Source organism: Misgurnus anguillicaudatus, chromosome 24, assembly GCF_027580225.2.
Source record: "Misgurnus anguillicaudatus chromosome 24, ASM2758022v2, whole genome shotgun sequence".
Taxonomy (NCBI): Eukaryota; Metazoa; Chordata; class Actinopteri; order Cypriniformes; family Cobitidae; genus Misgurnus; species Misgurnus anguillicaudatus.
Window position 1 is genome coordinate 41,490,775 of NC_073360.2, and position 22,626 is coordinate 41,513,400.

At 37.3% G+C, this 22,626-nt stretch overlaps 1 protein-coding gene across 1 annotated transcript in view; it reads right to left on the bottom strand.

Moving 5' to 3' along the window:
- Nucleotides 1-22,626, bottom strand: part of LOC129438987 (uncharacterized) — a 60,010-nt gene that overhangs the window by 19,667 nt on the left and 17,717 nt on the right. Inside the window, exons 3-4 of the mRNA XM_073863407.1 lie at nt 9,823-11,090; nt 3,951-4,647 (exon numbers count right to left, since the gene is read on the bottom strand). Coding sequence (XP_073719508.1) covers nt 3,951-4,647; nt 9,823-11,090 — 1,965 coding nt within the window. The remainder of the gene's footprint in view (nt 1-3,950; nt 4,648-9,822; nt 11,091-22,626) is intronic.

The window sequence follows — 22,626 nt, forward strand, 5'->3', positions numbered from 1 at the left end:
ATCGGCATCAACAGAAACCTATATAGACTGAAAATCAACTCACCCTCATTCCTTGATAGTTTCAGCATCCCTCCACCTCCCCTTCTCCGCACGATTTGCCTAGTCACCTTACTAACCAGAACAGGGGGGATTATTCTGGGTTCGGGCCTAAGGCCGAGCCCGGAACCCTCTCCCCGCCAGGAGGCGCTCCGGGCTCAGGCCATTAACGAGCTCGGAGCCCTCTCCTCGGACAGCACGCCAAATACGCATATTAATAACCCTGTTCAGAATTATTTGTAAGTGTGAACTCGTGAACTAGCGTATTCTGTCCGACTTGTCCGATGTTTTTTTGTAGCTGGATATAAAACATTTGTTGAGTCTAAATATTAATGTGGATACGGTTTTTGATAAATCAAATTTTATTGTTGTTCTTATAATCATTTAGGGGGGCTTAGGAACATTTTGGGGTAGCTTCAGCCCCCCTAAAATAGGCCTAACGACGTCCCTGCTGTTATGTTAAATAAATTGCTTAATTAGAGCAAAGTAAGTACACTTAAAGTCCTTTTAATGAAGTTGCGTCACTTCGCCGTCATATTTGGTGTGCACGCTGTTGTTGTCTCCTCTCCTGAGTGGTGAAATGGCGTTCAGCGCACAAATCTCAGAACGGTCACAAGATGGCGGCATTTATCGGTCAAGCCGATATTACAAAACATCTGATAATGGGAAAATGCTTTAAACTACAGATGCACCGATGCCTGTGATTTGTATATCTGTCGATACCCGATACCAATCCAATACCATTGTTGAATTAATAATAACATTCTTACAGTATTGTTCAAAATAACAGCAGCACAATGTGACTAACCAGAACAATCAAGGTCCCCAGTATATCCCTTTATTGCTACGTGGCAAACAAGCCACCAGTAGGTCCAGCAGACTCCCAGAAAACAAATGAGACCCAGCATCCATGACATGCACGCTCCCAAGGCTGTGCAACTGGGCAATTAGTTGAATTAGTTGAAAGGGGTGTGTTCAAAAAAATAGCAGTGTGGCATTCAATCACTGAGGTCATCAATTTTGTGAAGAAACAGGTGTGAATCAGGTGGCCCCTATTTAAGGATGAAGCCAACACTTGTTGAACATGCATTTGAAAGCTGAGGAAAATGGGTCGTTCAAGACATTGTTCAGAAGAACAGCGTACTTTGATTAAAAAGTTGATTGGAGAGGGGAAAACCTATAAAGAGGTGCAAAAAATGATAGGCTGTTCAGCTAAAATGATCTCCAATGCCTTAAAATGGAGAGCAAAAACAGAGAGACGTGAAAGAAAACAGAAGACAACCATCAAAATGGATAGAAGAATAACCAGAATGGCAAAGGCTCAGCCAATGATCACCTCCAGGATGATCAAAGACAGTCTGGAGTTACCTGTAAGTACTGTGACAGTTAGAAGACATCTGTGTGAAGCTAATCTATTTTCAAGAATCCTCCGCAAAGTCCCTCTGTTAAAAAAAAGGCATGTGCAGAAGAGGTTACAATTTGCCAAAGAACACATCAACTGGCCTAAAGAGAAATGGAGGAACATTTTGTGGACTGATGAGAGTAAAATTGTTCTTTTTGGGTCCAAGGGCCACAGGCAGTTTGTGAGACGACCCCCAAACTCTGAATTCAAGCCACAGTACACAGTGAAGACAGTGAAGCATGGAGCATGATATGGGCATGTTTCTCCTACTATGGTGTTGGGCCTATTTATCGCATACCAGGGATCATGGATCAGTTTGCATATGTTAAAATACTTGAAGAGGTCATGTTGCCCTATGCTGAAGAGGACATGCCCTTGAAATGGTTGTTTCAACAAGACAATGACCCAAAACACACTAGTAAACGGGCAAAGTCTTGGTTCCAAACCAACAAAATTAATGTTATGGAGTGGCCAGCCCAATCTCCAGACCTTAATCCAATTGAGAACTTGTGGGGTGATATCAAAAATGCTGTTTCTGAAGCAAAACCAAGAAATGTGAATGAATTGTGGAATGTTGTTAAAGAATCAGGGAGTGGAATAACAGCTGAGAGGTGCCACAAGTTGGTTGACTCCATGCCACACAGATGTCAAGCAGTTTTAAAAAACTGTGGTCATACAACTAAATATTAGTTTAGTGATTCACAGGATTGCTAAATCCCAGAAAAAAAATGTTTGTACAAAATAGTTTTGAGTTTGTACAGTCAAAGGTAGACACTGCTGTTTTTTTGAACACACCCCTTTCGGCTAGTTGCCCAATTGCACAGCCTTAAGAGTGTGCATATCATGAATGCTGGGTCTTGTTTGTTTTCTGAGAATCTACTGAACCTACTGGTAACTTGTTTGCCACGTAGCAATAAAAAATATACTAAAAACCTTGATTATTCTGGTTAGTCACATTGTACTGCTATTATTTTGAACAATACTGTAAATGTGTAAAGTGCTTTCTGCTATATCTAGTATAATTTACATTTAAAAACAATAATTTAAAATGATTTACAAGTTACATAAACGTTAATTATTAATCATGGCAGTGTTTAGAATTAGGAGAACATATAATAGGCACGTTTGATCAAATAAATATGCTAAATATATTTTCCTTAATTGCGCAAAACTGTCACAGCTTCAGCGTGCAGATGGTTATTTTGGGAATTATGCACTTGACCGACCTTTTATGCAGAACCCGGGCGCAGAATTGAACAGCATAAATCATCCTGTACGCTACGATTATGCCTTCCTGGACGCAGAATTTATGCTCTTGAAGCACCCTCCATGGGAATCCTCGCTCGATAGCAATGAAAAGTTCATAACAAAGAGAATATATTCGCCCTGTGTTCAGCACCTAGTGAATTGCAACCATCCAACGGCTTACTGAGACTTTATAAAATCAGATCTTTAAAATAGCCTACAGTTATCATGTGTGTGCGTTTGTGAATGATGCGTTTCATCCATATGCTTCACCACCAGTGCGAGTAAGTTAGAGTTTCCGTGAACTTAAATATGTTTAAATGTGCATTTGTTTTTTCACATGAAGCTATAGACTATAAAGTGTATTAAGACGACTTTGAATATAGTGCATAAAAACATTTATGGTGCTTTTATAATAATTTGTCTTTTTCATCGCTTGTCAGTAACAACTACGGGTGACCCACAGTATCGGAATAAGATCTGTCCTGTTAGTCCGATAACCAAGTCAGCAAAAAGGGCCCGGATCGCCTCGATACCCAATCCAGATATCGGATCGGTGCATCCCTACTTAAAACAGGGATCACCAATCCTGCTCCTGCAGGGCCAGTATCAGAGTTTAGCTGCAACACCTAAACAAACACACCTGAAGCAGCTAATTTTGGTGCTTTAGGTTTGTTTGATTAGGGTTGACAATGTTTGCATAATGGCTTAAATAAAAAAACAGATAAAAACAAAAAACATTCCCAACTACGTCAGCAGTGACGTGTCGCAGTCTGCTCATGAACAACCAGGGAGGAGAACAAATTATTAAATAAAATCGTTCGTTTTGGTTTCTCTACAAAAGTGTTCTCATCACTTCACAATATTATTATATTATTGGCTGACTGATAGACCTTTTTGGGGATGTCCTTCATTATTTTCTGAGGAAAGGATTGTGAAACTAACTAAAGTCAATGTGACAGACAGACGCCTCCCGAATTTAATAAAAATATCTAAAAATGTGATCTGAAGACAATCGGAGCACTTCGGGGTTAAGGACAATACAGGAGTAAGTGTTTTATGATCAAATTATCATTTTAGGGTGAACTAACCCTTTAAGCCCACATGCATGTTGCTCAATAAGTACTAAAGAGATCTTAAACTCCTTTAACATTTTAGTACTTACACTTTTTGGTCTTTTAATTAGTTAGTTTATGACTAAAAACCCAAAACCGTTGCTCACATGACAGTTAAAAATGTTCAAAACACAATAATTAAGGAGACATACCTGATGGATTAAAATCATCATGTTCCTCATTTCGATCTTCCTCTTCTGTGGGTTCAGTTTTGATTTCTGTGGGTTCAGTTTTGATTTCTGTGGGTTCAGTTTTGATTTCTGTGGGTTCAGTTTTGATTTCTGTGGGTTCAGTTTTGATTTCTGTGGGTTCAGTTTTGATTTCTGTGGGTTCAGGTTTCATTTCTGTGGGTTCAGGTTTGATTTCTGTGGGTTCAGGTTTCATTTCTGTGGGTTCAGGTTTCATTTCTGTGGGTTCAGGTTTGATTTCTGTGGGTTCAGGTTTCATTTCTGTGGGTTCAGGTTTCATTTCTGTGGGTTCAGTTTTAATCTTCATCATGAGGTTCGTGCAGTCGATGAGTTTAACTGAACACATCTTCAGTTTGGTCTGCAGGATCTGCTGTTGTTCTCCAGCGTTACAGACAGAATCCAGAGACTCTGTGGAGGTTTGATCCTCCTGTAAGCTCTGTTTACTGTCACACACTGTAGTGTCCTGAGTGTCTGTGAGCTTTAACTCAGTATAACAGAGTAAAGTCAGACTGAGATCGGAGTCCTGTGTGTGTCTCGATTTCTCTTCAGAGAGTTTAGAGTCCAGCAGTGTCTGTGGTGTGCGGCTCTGATCTCTGCTCATCCACACTGAATCCAGACTCCCATCATCAGTCACATACACTGAAGATTCACAACAATCCACATCCTGACAACACAACACACACAGACAGTAAGATTAGAAATGATTTGATGTGTCTGATTCAGGTAAATGATGTTTAAGCTGAACAAACCTCTCGATTCATTGATAAATCTCCTCTTGACCTCAGTCTCCAGTGAGTACCGCCACCTCTTTCTTCAGCTGAGAGATTTCTGTGATGAAATCATCAATATATCCAGCATGGACAGATCAGTTCCTACTCAATGTCTCAACACTAAAATACACAGAGACAAGAGACTGTTTACACTCAATGAAACACGCAAGAGAGAAAAACACTGAGGATACACAAACACATCACACGCGCTCTCTTTCTTTCTTTCTTTCTTTAGTGAGTTTATCTGCGGACTAAAGAGCTGCAGCGCCTCCTGCTGTACTGGAGAGAGAAGACTGGAAATTAAATGCTGAAGAATAAAGCCAAAACACCAAGCTTTTAAAGTCATAAAGAGAGTACATCGTAGTACAAAGAGATTATGATCAGATGAAAAATACAAACACAAATGTTTTTACAACGTTGTATTTTCATTGTAATTAGGTAATGTTGTAGTACAGCATTTTAAAAACGTTTTAAAAACCACACCCTAAATATTAACAAAAAGGATGTTTTATAAATGATGGAAAATTGTCACGTTTTCTTTAGGTAGTAAAAATGTAAATCAAGTCACAAACTACGAAAACAAAACCAGACCAAAATGCAATAAAGACTAAATCATGTCTGATCTGAACTAAACTCATGTTGAAATATCAGTTGATGGTTGTCCAGAATAAGTCCTCAATACTCCATCAAACTGAAGGTAATACTTTGGAGTATGTATGTAGAAAACAGTCTGATCTTAAGTGTTTTGTGTTGTTTTAATCTCATTGTTATCTGTCAGGTGAACTAATCTGATGATCAGAAAGTGTCTTCACACATAACTTACAGCTAATGTTTTTACATCTGTGTCTTTCTTTCATCTGTAAACTCACTGGAAGACAGGACAGAAGTTCATTTAACTTTAAACAAAAAATATCTCATTCGGACAATATGTGCTTGTTAGATCAACACAACGTCTTCTGATATAACTTGATTTGCCATAGTTTTATTCCCAGCAAACACAGAACGTTCCCCTAACGTTAGTTTTTGGTTATATTTTGGTTATTTTTTTGGGAACCAAAAAATAACGTTCTGGGAACGTTATTTTTAGGTTTTATTTTTGCAACCATAAAATAACGTTCCCATAACGTTGTAGGGTGGTTATTTTTAAATAACCTAAAAATAACTTATACAGAACGTTATTTTTTGGTTATTTTTTTGGAACCGTAAAATAACGTTCCCATAACGTTGCAGGGTGGTTATTTTTAAAATAACCTAAAAATAACTTATACAGAACGTTATTTTTTGGTTATTTTTTGGTTATTTTTTGCAACCGTAAAATAACGTTCCCATAACGTTGCAGGGTGGTTATTTTTAAAATAACCTAAAAATAACTTATACAGAACGTTATTTTTTGGTTATTTTTTTGGAACCATAAAATAACGTTCCCATAACGTTGCAGGGTGGTTATTTTTAAATAACCTAAAAATAACTTATACAGAACGTTATTTTTTGGTTATTTTTTGGTTATTCTCTGGAACCATAAAATAACCTAAAAATAACTTATTCATAACGTTCTCTAATGGTTATTTTTTGGTTATGTTTTTTTTTAGGAAATGAAGTGAATGCATAATTAAACCCATCATCCCTTTAGTGTGCACGTCTAATATGCGCGTGCTTGTCTGCACGAGCTTACCGCCTTCTTCACGAGTACCCGCTTTATCTTGTGCTCAGGAAAAGTCGTTAATTTAAAAAATAACGGTCCTTTCGTTTTTACCTCAGAGACTAACATTATTTTAGCGGTTCTTTTGTCTCTTTCTTGATTTAGTAACTTAAATATGTGAGAAGAAATATATATACGAGTGATTTCCAATCGATTTGAGGAGAATATAATGTTAGAAACTTTTTATTGTTGTAAAAACGGATAGCCGACTAACTGTGGTAAGATCTTTTAACCTAAAGTGACTGATTTATTTGTCATTGCGTTTTAACTTCAGAGTATAACATTCTAGCGATTTCTTTTTTGTTTCTTCATTAGCTTAAATATGTGAAAACGAAAATATATTTTAATTATTTCCATGAAGAGAATATGAAGTTAGAAGCTTTTGATTATTGTAAAAACTGAGAGAGAGATGCTGATTGTTGTTACAATGGAGAGGCGGCTGCTGTAAGGTCTGTTAAACTAAAGTGAATTAAATGTTTATATATTTTCAATAAATATCTGTTTTAAGTCTTCTTTATTGTGTTGAAGTCACTGGTTATTTATATATTTGATAAAATATAATGTTATCTAAATACATAATATGTGATGTGTTGAGGTATTTTTATATAAAATAACCTGTGTTATATAATGGTATAATATTTTAATAGACATTTTTTTCCAGTAATAGCATAATTTAATTATTATAGATTTTGTATTAAATAAATTATTTTATTCCTCCTTATACGGAAATGTGTTTTACTTATTTTAGATAGATATGATAGATAAAAACACAGCATGGGATGTACTAATAGACGTGCCGTACTTTTGTAAGCCTTCACTTCTTCACTGAGGCTGTAGTCTTGAGCTCTGCGCGCTCTGTCAGTGCGTGCACGGAGCCGCGGCAACGCGCCCTCGCGCCCTGGTGAGATCATTTTTCACTCCATGTCAACTGTGCATTTTCCAAGGTTTGTTTTTGGTTAGCTAGGAAAGTTTTCTTTACAGAAATAGAACGTTATTCTACCGTTTTCCTAACGTTATTCTACCGTTTTCCTAACGTTACTGTAACGTTTTCTTAACGTTATTCTAACGTTTTCCTAACGTTAGGAAAAGTTAAAATAACCTAAAAATAACGTTCTATTTCTGTAAAGAAAACTTTCCTGGCTAAAAACAAACCTTGGAAAATAACGTTATGGGAACCAAAAACTAACGTTAGGGGAACGTTTTGGGAACCAAAAATTGTTAGCTGGGTTGTCAGCTAGTCAGCTAAAGTTTTTCAAAATCATAAACCCTGCCTTTAAATGTAAAACTTGCATTTTATAGTCAGGAGCTTTATTTATAGGACCAACATTTATAGTCAGGTTTACTCATTCTCCCTTATGAAAAACACACATTCATTTAAGCTGATCGATTGCCTACAAATACATGGCTATATACAAATACTGTAGCAAAACTGTTTCTTTTCTATCATCCTGGTAGGTAGTTATTTTCGAATTTTTTCATATTCCTTACCTTTTTAAGTTAATGAATTCTACTGTTTCCTTTTTCCCCCTAAAATAAAGAATGTTTTTAAAGAAATTATTTTAAATTATTCTCTCTTGAATGTGAAATGAAAGTGCAGTTAAAGTTTAAAGCCTTTATTTTCACCTGTATACATGTACAATGACTTTCTTGCTTTTTTACAACATACATTCGACTGTAATTGTCATTAACAAACAAACTGTTATACAATATATGGTGTCTGTGCAGTGAAAGTGTGACATGCTTGCATATAGGCCTATAGCAGAAGGCAGGAGACATAATCATTGTAAAAATGAACAAAGCATTTACTAAATAATCTGAACAGTTCTTTCTCAGTGTGTTTCTATCCAAGCAAAGACATTATGGTCCCATGACATTAAGACTTTGAAACCAATTCTTAAAATCACATAGCACACAACATAAAATAAACGAGTTTAACACATAACAAAAGAGTTTATAAAAGAGATTATACAATAGTGTTAATTTGTGTTTTTTTCATATTTTATCATTTTTATATATAGTTACAGTATGTTTGCTGCCTGAAAATAAAACAACCACACACATACACCCCATTCACACAGAACTTTGGTCACTGAAAATACTTGTAAAATTGGCAGACAAGCTTCTGTGTGAATGCAAACATGTCCTTTAAATCTTCTGCATGTCATCACAACAATTAAGTTATGGTTCAGCTCTTTAAAACGAGAGTCGAGATTTATGCAGATCAACATTCACGAGGAGAAATGACAGCAAACTGGACTGAAGCAGATATCATACAAGTTAGCTCATCACTATTAACGCTGAAGCAGAGATCATTCAGCAGCATAAAAGAATATCGTGTCACACAAGAATCAAGCCAGATGACGTCAAAGACACGAGAGCGTTTCGCAAAATCATACGGAGGAGTTTGCTTTTAAATCGCTCTCGCGGAACTTTGCCGTCATCCGGCTGCATCGTTCATTGGTTAGTGTTGTGCTAATGACTCAGTTTTGCGCAGTGCATTCTGGTTAATTGAGTCTACGAAAGACCGTTACGAAAATTCGCTTCAACACACCATCAATCCAATTTATCGAAATCGTGCAAATTAATTTTTTTCTCATGTAAAATGCAAAATGAAAATAAATTACCCCTGATGACAGGCCAAAATATCTAGGGTTCAATTTCGCTTTAACACGTCGGTCAGACGTTTTTTATTTGCATGTATTAACCACCATACACAAATAACCCACCATAGATTATTAGGCCCAATTCCAATTCTATTTTATACGCCTAACCCTTAACCTTGCCTCATACGTCAAAGTATATGCAATATTTATCACATTGCCACCTTCACCTGCAGTCATATAGTTATAGCCTACAAGTAACCCTGGAAGCCCAAAAGCAGCACACCACACCACACACCCCTCTAATAGCGATTTAGATGCTCTTCTCTTCAGTCTATTATTCAAGTTCTGGTTTTCCACCATTGTTGTAGTGAAAAAAAATGCTTCCCTGCCAATGACGAGCAATTCCGGCTTTCCGCAATACCGCTATTATCCACCAGTTGGTGCTCTTCCGGAACTTATACAACAGCTTTATGTCTGTGTATGTTTTTTTAAGGATCGCTCTGAAACGGATCTCTATCAAAAGTCCTTTACAAAAATGCAATTATCTCAGCCTTTTGCTCAAAATTTGTTGTTTTTCAAGAAACCAACGCTTATTTGAGAGGTGATTACAAGATAACTAGGAAGCTAGGATGAAACGCATTTTTTTTTGTCTGAAAGCAGAGGGCCTGTTTTTTCATTTGATATATTGTACGTTTTCTGGAAGACATTCAACTTTTGTGAAAATCATGAAAAATGCTGGTGCTGGCTGGCAACTTTTTTTAAACGCTGGCGTGGAAAGAGTTAACGGTCTGTCCAGTGTGAACTCTCTGATGGGATTTTAAGTTATACGAAGAAGTAAACATCTTGTCACACTGAGAGCATTTGTAAGGTTTTTCACCTGTATGAACTCTCTGGTGCTTTAGTGAGGTAGACTTTACACTAAAACTCTTCCCACAGACACCACAGCGATAAGGTTTCTCTCCAGTATGAACTCTTTCATGAATTCTGAATTGAGATAATTGAGAGAAACTCTTTCCACAGACACTACAGTGATGATATTTCTTTTCAGTATGAACTCTCTGATGCTCTATGAATTGAGATGAACTAGAGAAGCGCTTTCCACATTGAGCGCAGACGTAAGGTTTCTCTTCATTGTGAACTCTCTGATGGCCTTTTAAGTTAGATAAAAAAGTAAACGTCTTGTCACACTGAGAGCATTTGTAAGGTCTTTCACCTGTATGAATGTTCTGGTGACTTAGTAAGTTTGATTGGCGAGTAAAACTCTTCCCACAGACACTACAGTGATGAGGTTTCTCTCCAGTGTGAACTGTTTGATGGAATTTTAAGTTACGTGAATATTGAAAAGTCTTGTCACATCGAGAGCATTTGTAAGGTTTTTCTCCAGTGTGAACTCTCTCATGGATTTTCAGCTTATAGTTATGGCAGAAACGTTTATCACAGTATGAACACTGATAGAGTTTCTCTTTAAAGTGAGTATTCTGGTGTTTTTTTAATAAACGTGAATCCCTAAAGGTTTTGTCACATTCACTGCACTGATACGGTCTCTCATTGGTGTGTGAACACACATGTCGGTTCAGATTATATTTACAGCTAAATCTCTTCTCACAGTGAGGACACTCATATGTTTTTTTACCAGTATGAATTCTCTGATGAGTTTTAAGATTGGTTTTGGTTCTGAAGTAATTTCCACATACAGTGCAGTAGAAAGGCTTTTCATCACTGTGTGTCCTCATGTGAACATTTAGATTAAAGGAAGAGACACAAATCCTCCCACACTGCTCACAGTGAAACTGCTTCTTCTTCTTCTCTCTGTGCTCTTCTGAATGAAGTTTCTTCTCTTGTAAGGTAGTAAAGCTGATCTCAGATCTGGTGAAGTGTTTCTGTTCTGTGTGTTTTCTTTCATGTCTCTCTAAAAGTCTCTGTGAGCTGAATGTCTTTCCACAGGTGATGCAGGAAAGAGTTTGTGCTGTCAGTCGCTCTTTTGATGTTGAGGATGTTATTTCTATATCCAAACATGAATCACTCTTCACATCTGAAAGAAACAAGAAACGATTAAATTGTCTTTTCACTCTTATTTACACAAAGAAGGATGAAGAAGTGAGATTCTGTATCTTTTTCTAGATTCACACATATAGACAGAAGACAGGTGTCAGTCCTGTTATTACAGATGGGTCATTGCACATCAAATAAACTAAAATTAGTATACAGCAACAAAAAATGTAATTATTTAATTATTTTTGTTAATATTTTATTAAAATAATAACAATATAACTAGTGATCAATGACAAAACATATAGGGCTGGTTTTCCAGACAGGGATTAGCTTAAATCAGGACTGGGCCTTATGAAATATAATTAGTTTTAACAAACATGCCTTACTAAAAACATTACTGGTGTGCATTTTGAGGCCAAACAAAGGGCACTGATGTATTTTATGATATGTCAGTGCAAGTTGTTTTCAGTTTGAACAGCTCTTACATTTATTTTAGTCTAGGACTAGTCTGATCACTGTCTGGGAAATCGCGCCTTAATGTAATGCATGATTATTTGTGAGTAATGCACATTTTTGTAGGAGTCGTCAAACGGAGCAATATTTTTTTATTTGTAGAGACAACGACTTTCAGAATCCTTGTTGCATTATATGATGACACTTTTGGAATGAGATGAAGTATTTTTTAAAGGGATAGTTCACCCCAAAATGATCACTTTTCCACGGGTCGTTCTAAACCCCCAAGTGCTCCGATTGTCTTCAGTAGAGATCGACCGATAATGGTTTTTTTAACCGATACCGACTATTTGGAACTTATTTGCCCGATAACCAATATGCTGAACCAATTTTTATTTACTGTTATATTACTGTTTTTAACGCAATTACAACAACACTACTTAACTGAACAAACCCTTATAATAGTAACAATCATTCCCTCTATTACCTTAAACAGAGCCCGACCGATTTATCGGTTTGCTGATTTTATCGGCCATATGCGAATGTCACAGATATATCTGTATCGGCGTATAAAACAGAGAACAAAGAAATGTTTTTGAAGAATGATGCAAGTACTTGTTTGTCCAGCAGAGCGCCCTCAACTGTTTTGGTACTGGTGACCCAGGTCACTGTGTAGTGACACCAGACAACCCCCTTGTCATTTATTTTAGTCATTGGTCTCTCAGTTCAGGCAGTGGCAGTCACGCGGTGTCTTTACAACATTTTTACTAGGGCTGGGCAAAAAAAATCTATTTCTCGATTAATCGTTTTTTTTTAACGTGGTCGATTCAGAATCGATTCTCAAAGAGCAGAATAAATTTTTTTCTGAATGTAAGATTAACATTAATCACATTACTAGTCTTCTTTACTAGATGTCACCCTCTTTTTTGCCTTGCGCGATGTTACCAAGGAGCCTGTCATTCTTTCATTCAGTGCTTAAAATGGAGGTTTTAGGTGCTTCATCGTCGTTGATGCCACTTTCACACCCCCTTTCTCGGTCAAATAGGCACCAAATTCAAAATGTATGTTACATTTCGACTACAAATACGACACATTTTCAATAAAGATTAATGTTTCTACGGGTGAAATGGTCCTTTAAATCTATATTCATGGAGTTGAATCGAGTATAAAAACCGTCCTGAGAACCGGAATCGAAAATTGAATCGAGAATCGGAATCGAATCGTTTTGATAGATTGTGAAATTGAATCGATCTGAATCGATACCCAGCCCTAATTTTTTACACCTGGTTATTAAGACACCTTTGGTCGATTGGATTAGGGGTGGACGAGAGAGACACATTCCCGTTTACACATTCCACTTACACTTTTAATCTGCCTCTTTTGTCCACTTGCGAGTTTTTTAAAAGAAAGCTGCTTGTGTTGTTTCTGAACATGCTCATTTCAGACAATTGATTAAATAATTGTAATCTTGTAGGCTTCCCTGAAGAGAGTCTTTGCTTTCAGGATCCTAAACGTATTTGTAATAAACCATAACCGGAAATACGTAATCGCTGTGGAAGCGGAGTTCCTGTCAAGTTTAAAATGGATCAGATAGTCCACACAACTTCGTTTAAAGATTTGCCAAATATTACATTTGCTGATGTGACACGACTCGTGGAGGATGGTTTAACTCTGTCACCAAAAAGAAAAAACTCAAAAAAGCATAAAAACTAACTTCAGCATCAACAGGGAATGAATGGAACATATATGGCTTTTTACTTTGCCTTGACTGTGGAGGAAGAGGCTTTCCATGACTATTGCATATTTCAGTCAGAACTAGAGATGCTTATTCATGCTTTCATTTCTTCCTGTATTGATTACTGTAATTCCCTTTTTTCTCACTTAAAGGTGTAGTGTGTAATTTTTAGAAGGATCTTTTGACAGAAATGCAAAATAATATACAAAACTATATTATCAGGGGTGTATAAAGACCTTTCATAATGAACCGTAATGTGTTTATTAACTTAAAACGAGACCTTTTTATCTACATACACAGAGGGTCCCCTTACATGGAAGTCACCATTTTGTGCTGCCATTTTTTACAGAAGCCCTTAAAGGACAATTTTGTTTTACTAAGTTGTCTCCGACGATGACATGTTTGTCCGGTGGCGGCTACCGTAGCTTCTCTATGTGTTTCAAAGGGAAGGGTGAGCCGTGGACTAGGGTTGTGCCGATGGACGATATCATCGACCATCGTGATGGTTGATTGACATCACGATGGAGAGACACCATTGTGATGCCACGCCCCCACCCCACTGCGAGTCGACATAGACTAACTCTCTTCTATAGACTATAGTTAACCTAAAATCTTTGCGGGAATTGCTCTATAAATTAAATTGAAAATACAACTAATGCATATATGCTATTTTAAATACTGTAGTCTATGCCTGAGACGTGACGTGTGTTAGTCTGTAAAAATATCCTGTCAGGCATTTGATCTTGACCTTGCTAGAATCTTGTCTTTTTACATGTTGTACATTTAACTTAAAATAACTTAAAAATATTTCATTTTGTACAGAAAACAGCCCATATTAATAATTTTTTAGTAGCCTATTGTAGTGTCTCGGGAGATCGTGCTCATTGTTACATGCTATGTTAGCTATGTGGCTATAGTGCACTGAAGTGGCAGTTTAAGATATAAACGCAGAATTCAGCGAACGCCAAGAACAAGAAAATGGGAACAACACTCCGACCGAAACGCAGGATTTACATACACAGACCATGTTTAAATTTCGATGTTTCTGGCCAGAAATACCAACTTGTTCACTTTGTCTAGTATTAATAAGCTGCGGATGGAAGTGCTGGCTGCTCTCCGCTGTGCTGAAGACCCGCTCTGACGGAGTACTGGTGGCACATATGCACAAATATTTACGTGCAACCTATTGGAAAGCGCAGAGAAGTCATTGGGTTCGTAAAATAACAAAATTATAGCACAATAGTATTTATGTAAAAATCTATATTAAAATAAAAAAGTGCACAACTCTTCTTAAGTGGAAGTAATAAAGTAAAATGATGAATAATAATCATACGAATAATAACGAAATATTCGTATATATTCGTATATCCCCCGCCTAACGATATCATCGTCCATCGCGATGGTTTAATGTAACCATTGTCATCTGCCAATTAAGGGGACATCGCCCAACCCTACCGTGGACTAAACCGTTGGTTGCAAATCACAACCTCCTCACTAGATGCCGCTAAAATGTTTAATAAATCTGTTCTTCATCGACTACAATCTATTCAAAATGCAGCTGCTAGGTTACTTACTAGATCAGGGGTGGGCAACTCCTGGTCCTGAGGGCCAGTGTCCCTGCAGAGTTCAGCTCCAACCCCAATCAAACACAGCTGAAAAATCTAATTGAAGTCTTCAGGACTGTTTGGAAATGACATTCAGGTGTTTTCGATTAAGGTTGAATCTAAACTCTGCAGGACTGTGGCCCTCGATGCCCACCCCTGTACTAGATCAAATAGGCACACTCATATTACCCCATTACTCGATGCCTGGGCTTTGTTAATCTGTCGATACCCGATACCATTGTTGAATTAATAATAAAATTCTTAAATGTGTAAAGTGCTTTCTGCTATATCTAGTATAATTTACATTTAAAAACAATAATTTTAAACTAGAAAATGCACTTCCGGAGGAACCGCAAAAGTGTGCTTGCTCTGGTGCCGTCACTAACGTGATTTGTGAAATGTAAAATTTTAGAATGTTTTTTATCTTGTGCATCCTCGCATTGGAGTCCCAAGTTCATGTACAAAGTTTGGTTTCAATACGTGAAAGCATTCCTGACACACACACACACACACACACACACACACACACACACACACACACACACACAGAAATGTATACAGGCTTGTAACCAGGGGTGCTTCCAGCATTTAAGGACATCCGGGGCTTAGCACAGACCATTTTATGTAAATACAGGGATAGCTAGCTAGCCTAGAACCAACTATAACGGCTGTGCTGCACATGTTCAGGGTTCGACATTAAGGCTTGTCCGCTTGTCTGGGACAAGTGGATTTTTTGTAGGACAAGTGTAAGAAAAAATTAGTTGTCCGACTCCTCTATGAAAAATCCCTTGCTCTGCCACTGATTAGCAAAACACAAAAAATACATTATATTATAAAACTTTACCCGGACAAGTGACTTTTGTGCATGGACAAGTGAAACACAAATTTACTTGTCCGAAGGACAAGTTCCTCAAAAAGTTAATGTCAAGCCCTCAGTGTTTTCTTATTAAATTTTTTTTAGAATTGTAATTTAAATAATTAAAATTTTTGAGTGAACAATCCCTTTAAAGTGCCATATTTTCACACACTAATTTTGTACATAATATACCAAAAATCCTTTAGTATTTAAGATAATCTTAAAAACATGAGACTTAAAGGTGCAGCGTGTAAATTTTAGCGGCATCTAGTGGTGAGGTTCCAAATTGCAACCAAAAGCTCAGTTCACAGCTCACCCCTCGCTTTTGAAATGCATAGAGAAGCTACAGTAGCCACCACAGGACAAACATGTCATGATTTTGTCCATTAAGACTGTAGAAACATGGTGGCACAAAATGCCAACTTCCATGTAAGGGGACCCTCTGTGTATGTAGATAAAAACATCTCATTCTAAAGTAATAAAAACATAACGGCCATATAAGAGCCATATGAAAGGTCTTTATACACCCCTGATAATATAGTTTTGTATATTATTTTGCATTTCTGTCAAGACATCCTTCTAAAAATTACACACTGCACCTTTAATGTAGGCCAGAGTTCACGTCACAAAAAGCAGCAGATATAAGCTGCATTTTATTGATCATAAGCTCATTTTTAAAATAAGCGATAGGAAAGAGCGACAGCAGCACTGATAGCCTAATATCGTTTCATTTCTTTACTATTTATGAATATGATTGTGTGTTGAGCGTCTACGACAGGGCTATTCAATTAGTTTGTCATGAGGGCCAGAGATATATCAGTGATGATGACTACATATACATTTAAACATACTCATGTTGTATTTTCAAACGGCATACAACAAAACTTGTGCATTGTAATATGACCAAGTAGGCTTTATCTACATCCAGACATGTTTGTATTTTGTATTTTAAAACTGCATAACAACATAAGTGCATTGTAAGATACCCGAGTTCTATTCTTATTCTACATTTAAAGGTGTAAATAAGAGCCATATCTACTCACTTAAGTACACATAACCAAAAGTTTATTATATGGAACATAAAATTGTTTTATGCAGTTTTTTGTCAAAGCTTATTATTTCACAACCCTTTATTTAAACTACAACCGCCATCTTAATAACTGGCAAACATTAGGCTAGCTTCTAATAAGAGAAATTATACTTTTAGATTTCATCAGAGCAGTAAAATCACGTGTATGTTTGTCAGCGCGATATGCATACAGTGGTGCAGGACAGATGCTGGGCTGTGAGCGATGGCCGATTAACTTACTCGTTTAAATTGCATTCTTTTGTGAGAACGATGACTCGCATAATATTTGAGCCTTTGCTGTATGAGCAAGCACAGAGAAAACATTCGTTGTGGCGTTGACTAATGAATATGGATGATCTCTGTTCTTCTCTTCAATGGAGCGGGGCGTGGCTCTTTATAAATAATGCAGTAACATGAGAGACGGTACATCTCCCTCTTTTAATACAGTTAACAACGAAGTACAATATTTGTTTTCGATTTCACTTACACCATTTAAAAGCAGACATTCCAAGCATTATGTAGACATTTATCTTTTGTTTCTATGACAACAATTCGTTAAGTTACAGCTCATTTTTCTGACGTGTTTCTGAAAGGACGTCACTAAGAGAGAGAGCAAACCCGCATTATGTTTATTTTCTTAATTTTGCGAAAAGCACAACATTCTGTTTTTAATGGGAGTGGACAGAAAAAACACTAGACACTTTAAAGTTTTAAATGATGTATAAATCATATATGTAAGTCCAAAATCAGCAGAGTTATCTAAGTCTCTTTGCGGAGTGATTGAAAAATAAAGATTTTGCGGCGCCCGCGCCTCTGTCGACCCAGACTGTGAAATTAATGATAAAAGAAAATATTTCCCTCAGTGATTGACAGCATAATGCAATCAATCGTGTTCCCGTTCAACAGTAGCTAAGCATACGATTTAGATATATGTATCTTCTTACCTGAAGATCATGTAAATGGCATATACGCAGTCTTCTGGCAAAAGCTGTGTTTTTAAATGTGTCATACATTTCTGAAAGTCATGACTGTTTAAATACACTTGGCGTCACATGCATGATTTAAGGTAAAGTGACACTTTTTCGCGTCAATTCACAATCATTTAAATCATGCAGCTGTCATATAGAGCCGACGCCAAACGATCACGCGAGCGAAACTAATACGTTTACAATGTATTACATTGATGAAAAAGGGAATTAAACTTGTCGTGCCATATATCACTGAAATAAAAGAAAGGGATTAAAATATGTCTGAATCATATAATTCCTACCTGTATGTGAAAATGCACGTTCTCCAGAGAGCTCGCGTTGATTCAAGCATTCAGAATAGAAAATCCATTTGCAGTTTTGCGTCCGAAACCGCATACTGTATAGTGAATAAGATGAAGTTTACGATTCTAAAAATATGTATCCAGGAATCTGTCCATATACGATACGAAGATTGGGTGGCAGCCGAGGTTACTGAGTCCTCCACGGGCTCGCCTCGCAGCAGAGTCTGAGGGTGTCGCCTCTTCTCCGGGCTTCTCTGCTTTCTCTTCCTCAGCTCTTCGCTGTATTGTGGCTCTTAAAGGAACACCAGATTCTCTCAAAAGCTCTTTTAAATTCCATTTTGCCATTTAAACCTTAAAACTACATCCCGCCATTGTTATTCAAACTTTTCCACGGAGCAATAGCCTGTTAGCTTAGCTTCTAAAGATGGCTGCCGCTATCTTTACATTCTGTCTAAAAAACACGTTTGAACGTAAAGGCTGCCCTCTACTGGTAAAGGCTAATGACATTTTTTATTTTTTACACAGGTTTTAATTGGACATTTTAAAGTGAAAATAACATAATATAGACATGTTACTGCAATGTTTTTTTATCTTGGGCATCTTCACATTGGAGTAAAGAGTTCATATAAAAATTTTGGTTAATAAATGTTACAGACATATTGAGATTTGAACTACTTCCTGTTTTGGCGGCGTTGACGCACATTTAGTTTGGGCTGTGGCGCGCAAACGCTTCCGAAAATCAAAAATCCTTCTAGTAACTTTTGTGAGGCTCGGTCCAAGGATCGCGTACGTGGAATTTCATGAAGTTTGGACAAAATTTGTGACCTGTGAAACTTTTTTAAGGTTTTGTGTTCTTTCCAATATGGCGGCCGAACGACATGGATCTGTGACTTCATCCTCTCAAGCAACTTACACCGGTACTGCCCGAACATTTTAAAGTTTGAACGGTGTCTCTGCGTCAAACGGTCTGGTCGCTAGAGCTGACACAAAAAATCTACCCGGGAATAATAATAATAACTAGAAAATGCATTTCGGGACGAACTGCAAAAGTGTGCTTGCTCTGGTGCCGCCGATTTAGTTTGTGCATCCTCACATTGGAGTCCCAAGTTCATGTACAAAGTTTGGTTTCAATACGTAAAAGCGTTCCTGAGATATAAACTACTTCCTGTTTGGCAGCGTAAAATTTTAGAAAAAAAATTGTTCTTTTGATGTTGTGCATCCTCACATTGGAGACCGAAATTCATGTACAAAGTTTGGTTTCAATACGTGAAATCATTCCTGAGATATAAACTACTTCCTGTTTTGGCGGCGTCCACGCACATTTAGTTTGGCCTGTGACGGGCAAACGCTTCCGAAAATCAAAAATCCTTCTAGTAACTTTTGTGAGGCTTGGTCCAAGGATCGTGTACGTGGAATTTCGTGAAGTTTGGACAAAATTTGTGACCTGTGAAACTTTAAGGTTTCCAATATGGCGGACGAACGACATGGATCTGTGACTTAATCTTCTCAAGCAACTTACACCGGAACTGCCCGAACATTTTAAAAACACACACACACACACACACACACACACACACACACACACACACACACACACACACACAGAAATGTATACAGACTTGTAACAACTGTTTCTCTAAAATTTACCATAAAAAAAAATATTTCACTCAGTGATTGACAGCATAATGCAATCAATCGTGTTCCCGTTCAACAGTAACTAAGCATCAGGGACGTGCACAGGAATTTTAAGGGGCAGTTGCTCTAACCTAAAAAAAGGGCACCTCCCTCCACAAAAAAATGCTACATCCAGACATGTTCGTATTTTGAATTTTAAAACTGCATAACAACATAAGTTATGCGTTACTGGAGAGCAGGGAGACAGTTCTGTCTTTAAACTGTCTCCCTGCTTTTATTACTCAAAACAAAACTGACTCGATGGCGAAAGGTCGGAAGACCAAATCATATCCACCGAGGAAATGTTTTTCGTGTTGTTACAGTAACACTTTGTTTACAGTTTTGCGCTGCTCAGCCTGGATTACAACACAATGCGTCCGATTCGCGAACTGACTCCTTTGAACGGATTCGTTTGAATGAACGGTTGAAACAACAGATCTGTCCCAACACTAAACTCACAAGACGTCACTGTCAGCACAATCAGTCACTTATAGCGCCTCAGAAAGGAGAATGTAAATCTGTTTAGAAAGATTTGCCCTAAATAACAGTCTCAACTAAAAAACATAGACATTTATTACTATGTTAACTTTATGATGAATAAATATTTTATCAGGTCTACCAAATAAGGATTTTATCCTACAAAGCAATAAAAGCCATGGTAAAAAACTGATCAAAGATGATGACAGAAGAGTGTCAGGTAATATCTGTGTCTGATAAATGCATGGTGCAGAGGAGGTTGTAAAACTCTTCAGAAAGACCAGTCATAATTTTTTTAAAAGACTTTGACTTAAATAGTGACATTTTTACATTTAAAATATCTGCTAATGATGAGAACATTTTGATAATTATGTACATATAGAAAATCGGCCTAACATATCGGCCATCAGCTGCCCTGATTTCTAAATATCGGCATTGGCCAGAGAAAAAGCCATATCGGTCGACCTCTACGTGAAAGCATTCCTGACACACACACACACGCACGCACGCACACACACACACACACAGAAATGTATACAGGCTTGTAACCAGGGGTGTTTCCAGCATTGAAGGACATCCGGGGTTTAGCACAGACCATTTTATGTAAATACAGGGATCACAAGCCTAGATAACCCGCTCTAGCTAGCCTAGAACCAACTATAACAGCTATGCTGCACATGTTCAGTGTTTTCTTATTACATTTTTTTAGAATTGTAATTTAAATAATTTTAATTTTTGGGTGAACAATCCCTTTAAAGTGTCCTATTTTCACACACTAGTTTTGTACATAATATACCAAAAATTCTTCTTTAGTACTTAAGATAATCTTAAAAACATGAGACTTAATGTAGGCCAGAGTTCACGTCACCAAAAGCAGCAGATGTAAGCTGCATTTTATTGATCATAAGCTCATTTTAAAATAAGCGATAGGAAAGAGCGACAGCAGCACTGATAGCCTAATATCATTTCATTTCTTTACTATTTATGAATATGATTGTGTGTTGAGCGTCTACGACAGGGCTATTCAATTAGTTTGTCATGGGGGCCAGAGATACATCAGTGATGATGACTACATATACATTTAAAGGGATACTTCACCGATTTAGCATTCAGCTTTGTATCTGTAGAAACCCGGCAGTATTACTGAATGACCATGTTTCCCTCCATCATTTCCCCCTGAGAGGAGAGATATCTGCATTTTGGTTCTGCAAAAAAGTCCTCCGATGATGCAAAAATCGTCATATTACATCATCGGAGGACTTTTTTGCAGAACCAAAATGCAGATATCTCTCCTCTCAGGGGGAAATGAGGGAGGGAAACATGGTCATTCAGTAATACTGCCGGGTTTCTACAGATACAAAGCTGAATGCTAAATCGGTGAAGTATCCCTTTAAACATTCTCATGTTGTATTTTGAAACTGCATAACAACAAAATCAGTGCATTGTACAATATACTTTTTCTACAAACATGTATTTTCAAACTGCATACAACAAAACTTGTGCATTGTAATATGACCAAGTAGGCTTTATCTACATCCAGACGTTCGTATTTTGTATTTTAAAACTGCATAACAACATAAGTGCATTGTAAGATACCCGAGTAAGCTTTATTAAAGGGGTAAATAAGAGCCATATCACACTCATTGAGAATTTAACTTATTTACTCACTTAAGTACACATAACCAAAAGTTTATAATATGGAACATAACATTGTTTTATGCACTTTTTGGCAATGCTAATTATTTCACGACCTCTATTTAAACTACAACCGCCATCTTAATAACTGGCAAACATTAAGCTAGCTTCTAATAAGAGAAATTATACTTTTAGATTTCATCAGGGCAGTAAAATCACTTGTATGTTTGTCAGCGCGATTCGCATGCAGTGGTGCAGGTGCTGGGCTATGAGCGATGGGCGATTAACTTACACGTTTAAATTGCATTCTTGTGTGAGAACGATGACTCGCATAATATTTGAGCCTTTGTCTGCTTTGAACTTCGGAGAAACGCCAGGATCTTTTATCTAGTTCACAAAAATCGTTTCCTTTATTAAGACATCTAATGTCATTGTGATCGTTGAGCCGACATATCAGACAACAACTGTCGGAAGAGGAGTTGTTGTAAGCTGGAAATACAATAAATAAAGTTAAAACAGCCATAGAGTCCGTGGTCTCTGCATCTTGACGCGGGCAGACCAAAGCGCGAATACACGTGAAGGGGTGACTCGCGCTCTCCATCTCATGCAACAACATATGCACGCGCATCAAGATTGCGACCCTGTCCTCTTGCTTTCCATGTGAAATCAATGCTTCGCTGAGTGATTGACAGCATAATGATTGACAGCATAATGCAATCGATCGTGTTCCCGTTAGTTAAGCATACGATGATATATAACTTTCTTATCTGAAGCTTATGTAAATATACGCAGTCTTCTAGCTG